The sequence below is a fragment of the Austrofundulus limnaeus genome, unplaced genomic scaffold, assembly GCF_001266775.1.
Source record: "Austrofundulus limnaeus strain Quisiro unplaced genomic scaffold, Austrofundulus_limnaeus-1.0 Scaffold42, whole genome shotgun sequence".
NCBI lineage: Eukaryota > Metazoa > Chordata > Actinopteri > Cyprinodontiformes > Rivulidae > Austrofundulus > Austrofundulus limnaeus.
This window is the reverse complement of record NW_013952444.1, coordinates 2004048-2008828: the sequence shown is the minus strand read 5'-3', so window position 1 is coordinate 2008828 and position 4781 is coordinate 2004048. Positions and strand designations below refer to the sequence as shown.

At 44.5% G+C, this 4781-nt stretch overlaps 1 protein-coding gene across 1 annotated transcript; it reads left to right on the top strand.

Annotated features, from left to right (window-relative positions):
* The first annotated feature begins 333 nt into the window (after positions 1–333).
* On the top strand, positions 334–3399 carry LOC106516915 (proto-oncogene c-Fos). The gene is made up of 4 exons (XM_014007524.1): positions 334–926; positions 1314–1514; positions 1990–2097; positions 2173–3399. The coding sequence occupies exons 1-4, from the start codon at positions 798–800 to the stop codon at positions 2848–2850; spliced, it is 1116 nt and encodes a 371-aa protein (XP_013862978.1). The 5' UTR covers positions 334–797; the 3' UTR covers positions 2851–3399.
* Positions 3400–4781: the final 1382 nt, after the last annotated feature.

Here is a 4781-nt window from a genome sequence, read left to right as displayed (position 1 = left end):
CCCGGAAACGCCATATTTGGCTCGGCCAGTCCATTCAAGCGATTGTTCCAGCGACAGTTCTGTTGCTGGTATTCGGGAGGAGAAAAGCTGTGTGATAAGCAGTTGTCTTCCATAAATTAATTAAAAATAATAATAATAACTAAACACCAATGGAGGAGGGGTATTAAATCATGACTCGTTTGATCTTTTTGGTTCAAACAGCTGATGGGACTTACATCATCATGATCTGATTTAAGCTGCAGAAAAATATTAAAAAAAATAACACATTTTATTAAATGTGATTTATTTATAGGACAACATGTCTGTTACCCCCGAATCATGTCGTGATTTATATGAATACCATCATGTCCGTCTGATGCAGATGCTGCATACATAAAGTGACGTAGTTCATTCATGGTGGTGGGCTCCTTCTGCATGGCGGGGGTGTCACTCCATTCGGGCTGGCTATTTTGGGGGGCACTGGAGTGAACAGAAAGCCCGAGCACTAAAAGGTCGCAGAACGCTGCAGCCCAGGCGTGCGGAGGGATTTAAAGGTTAAAGTCCAAAGCGCGCGCTGCGTCTTTCTCTCAGCCGGCTCTCCTTCCGCGGAATGGTTCGGTCTCACTCCGATTTCATTCATAAAATTCCTGCTCACTATAAAAGGCGGGCCTCTCCACTACATCTGCACAGTTACCATTTATGAAAGCTGGCAAATGGGAGTACAAGTGAACGCAGGCACGGGCGGCTAGATCTTTTTCCTCCGTTTTCTTATTAATATTATTTCTTCTGATTTAATGCTGTAATCTTTAAAAAAAAACATGCATCCAGACACCACCACTGATGACTTCGACACATCTTCCAGCTGTCCGGCAGCATCATCGCCTGGCGGGGACACCCCTGGGTGCAGCCAGTCTCCTTCTGACTCGCTGTCATCATCAATAGGCAAGGTAAGATCCTTAAATTAAAATTTTAAAACTAAAAATAAATAAATAATAATAAAAAAGATGAATAAAATAATTTATTGTGCAACTCTTTTTTTTGGATGTACAGTGTGATTATTATTGTTTTCCTTACATCAGTTTATGCTGCGACCTTTTCATTTCACCAAAATACGCGCGTCATTTGTCTTGCGCAGATTTAGATCTCGTTGACATTTCTTTTCCTTATGATTTGTGACACCATGTAAATATGGGTAAAGGTCATAAAAATACGTGACTGATCCCCCTCCACACACACCCCTTACCCCCATGCATCAGAAACATGATGAATTCATGAGTGACGTGTGTGCGTAATTTTCCCCATCCATCCATCCATCCATCCATCCATCCATGCAGGACGGTGCCACGGCAGCCTCCTCCTTTGTTCCCACGCTGACCGCAGTCTCAACGTCGCCGGAGCTGAAGTGGATGGTGCAGCCCACAGCCATCGCACCGTCGCCGTGCGGGAAAGGCAAAACGCGCGGCGCAGCGCAGACGTCCTCTGCAGGCGCAAAGAAGGCGAAAGCCTGCGGCAGCAAGAAGGCGCAAAAGGAGCAGGTATACACGACCGAGTCAATTAACGGCTCAATTAAGCAATAAGTCGCTCAATTAAGGGGTGAATGCAATTCTGTAATAGGCTGAACTCTGATAAAGATGAAAACGAGAATATCGCGATATTTTTTTTATAGATAAGACGCGTGATAAAATATGAGGTGCGTAAAAGTCAGGGACGCGTGAGCGACACAGGTGTGTTTAATGGGTGATTAAAGCTGAAGGAGCGCTGCTGTGTTAATTATGAATGAGGAGAGAAAATTGCCTGAGGAATGCGCGTTCACGGTCCAGCTGCCAGTGCCAGCGCGGTGCAGCATTTCAGAGAGCGCGCGCGCGATATTAGAGAGAGGTAGACTAGATCAGCATTTCCTGCTGAAGAGGATTTTCTCCCCCCTTTTTTTTGGCAGAGGAGATGGTGCTGTGGGGACAATAACTGCAGACATGGCAGGATGCTTAATTGTTTCTTCTGATTGATGTTCAGCCTTCCAAAGAGGAGGAGGAGAGGAGAAGGATCAGGAGGGAGAGGAACAAGATCGCTGCAGCCAAGTGTCGGAACAGGCGGAGGGAGCTGATAGACAGCCTTCAAGCTGTAAGTGTGCAGGATTTGGTGAAATCACTCCAAAGGAATGTTTTTTTTTTAATCTCATTAGGTTTGTTTCTTTAGGAAACCGACTCGCTTGAGGAGGAGAAGTCTGTTCTCCAGACTGAGATAGACAACCTGCTGAAGGAGAAGGAGAGGCTGGAGGAGATCTTAGCCTCCCACAAGCCTTCCTGTAAGCTGCCTGCAGATGACAGCGACAGGGAGGAGGAGGAGGAGGAGGAGGTCAGCGCGATGCTCCAGGATCCTCCGGCCTCCCCGCAGCTCCTCTCCATCTTGGAGAGCGTGAAAACCCCAGAAAGCGGCGCAGAACCTCCCGCGGGTCCAGACCTGGACGCCGTCTCCTGCATCCCCGCCGCGGCCATCCTGGGCAACTCCGACATCCTCCTCTGCTCCAGCGCCGAGGAGAACGACGAGGACGACGCCCTGGAGGACCTGAGAGGAGACGACCTGGACGACCTGGTGCCCAGCCTGGAGATGGCGGCGGCGTCCGAGACGGCCGCCTCCGTGCCCGACATCGACCTGAGCGGCCCGTTCTGCCTCCCAGACTGGGAGACCCTGTACAAGTCGGTGGCGAGCGACCTCGAGCCGCTGCCCGGCCTGTCTTCCAGTCCCACTTGTAGCAGCTACCGCACGGCGTTCTCCTTCGAGGTGGAACCCGCGGCCGACTGCTGCGAGGCCCTGAGAGGCGCGGCGGAGCTGATGACCGACAGCCTCAACTCTCCGACACTTCTGGTCTTGTGAAGAAGTTATGCAACAAAAAAACGCCGCGTTTGTATCCCAAACCAGCCAGCAAAGCTACGATCCTCAGATATTAACTTAGTGTGATGCTTTGATGCTGTAAACCTAAACATCAAAGGTCGTGTTAGATTGGTTTAAGTTTTTCTGTGGTTGAGTTCTTCCAGTTTGTTTTAATTGTCTGAGATGAGACTTTGTGCTGGAATCCAAATGCATGCAATACAAATCATCTGTATTCCAAGAAGACCTGGTATCTTTGTGTGATTAAAAAAAACACACACCTGTGATGTGACGTCAGTTCACGCTCAGTATATATGTAACACTATTGACTAAAGTCTTGACAAGTGAAAAGTGACATGTAGCAGCGTTTAGGTGTAAGGTGTCCCCCCCTGACATGTCATTTCCCCTTAATATTTTCATTAAAACTATCACACCATGTATTTTATCAAGATGTACTGTATTTTATGGCATAGTTTATTTTTTTACTCATCATTAATGATGCAGATGCAAAAAGACTTATAAAAAAAAGAAATAAAACATGACATTCACAAATTGTTTCTTGCTGTTGTTTATTTATTCATTAGAATAAACAAAATCTGCTGGATAAAACATCTCATCAGAATTACACCTGATTCAAAGAAACGTTGTGCTAGAAGGTGCAAAATTAACTTGAGAAACTAATGTAAAAACGTATATTAATATATGTAATCTAAATTATGAAAATAATTTATAAAAGTACATTAAATGCGTGCAGACTTACATAATTACAATATGTAGCTAGAGTTTATTGCACAAAATATCTCAATTGAGATTACACATCATAAACTTTTAAGACCTGATTGCCTTTTTTGTCTGGTTTTAGAGGCAAATAATTTTAGACTTATAAAATAGGCTACAATAGCCAACATGAGCTATTTCCAGCTTTAGCCAGAGTGCAGCAAAATTAGCATCATAGCATTCTGCTGCGTAAAGATGTCAGCGTTTCTATTTTTAGCCCCAGAGTTACGTAAAGCGCCGTCAGGGCTTGATTCGTGTTTCAAACCGAGTGGGAGCCGCAGAATCTGCAGCTTCATCTTTTATTCATTCCTCCATTGTTGGAGAAAAAACAACCCAAATCGGCGTATTCCTCCTCGCAGGTTGGTTTACGCACGACGTGGCGTGCCGCACGTGCGTGACGCCAGACGCCGGCCGATACGTCTTCGAACTTCCCATTGACCATATTTGGGTGACGGTGGATGTTTTGTTCCCTCGGCAACGAGTATCACATTTCGAAGCTTCAGCGCATCTCAGTGGGAAATAAAGGAGAGTTGTTTAGAGTTGATATACGAAACTTTCTCGACAATTACAGTCACGTGCACGATGGGAAGTGGAGTAAATGGTAATTTGTTAGCAGCGGAGTCTTTCCCGAAACCACAAACTGGATATTTAGTGGAAAAAAAAGCCTGATGGGAATCACTCTCAGTCGAGGTATTGAGTTTTAAGACCGTGTTAACAAATCACTTTACCAGATAACATTTTATTTTTATTTGTTTTATACATTTTAAGCTTGATAGAAGGTAAATAAAAATTGTTTTAAAGGTTTAACTTTGTTTTAAACTTTTTTTTACTACCTCACCACCAGTAGAGGTCGCTAAACAGCAATCAAGAACAACCATCAGGTCATTTTTTCGTCTTACTGTAATAAAGTAGTCCTCAAATACATCAAGTCATTGAGTGTTGCTGATAACTTGGACTGAGTTTCAAATATGAGGATGAGAAGACAATATTCATTCATATCTATCTATCTATCTATCTATCTATCTATCTATCTATCTATCTATCTATCTATCTATCTATCTATCTATCTATCTACCTACCTACCTATCTATCTATCTATCTACCTACCTACCTACCTACCTACCTACCTACCTACCTACCTACCTACCTACCTACCTACC

Coding starts and splice junctions, on each gene's coding strand:
- LOC106516915 (XM_014007524.1), top strand. CDS start 798: ATGCATCCAGACACCACCACTGATGACTTCGACACATCTTCCAGCTGT. Junction 927..1,313: donor TGTCATCATCAATAGGCAAG/GTAAGATCCTTA, acceptor CCATCCATGCAG/GACGGTGCCACGGCAGCCTC. Junction 2,098..2,172: donor TGATAGACAGCCTTCAAGCT/GTAAGTGTGCAG, acceptor TTGTTTCTTTAG/GAAACCGACTCGCTTGAGGA.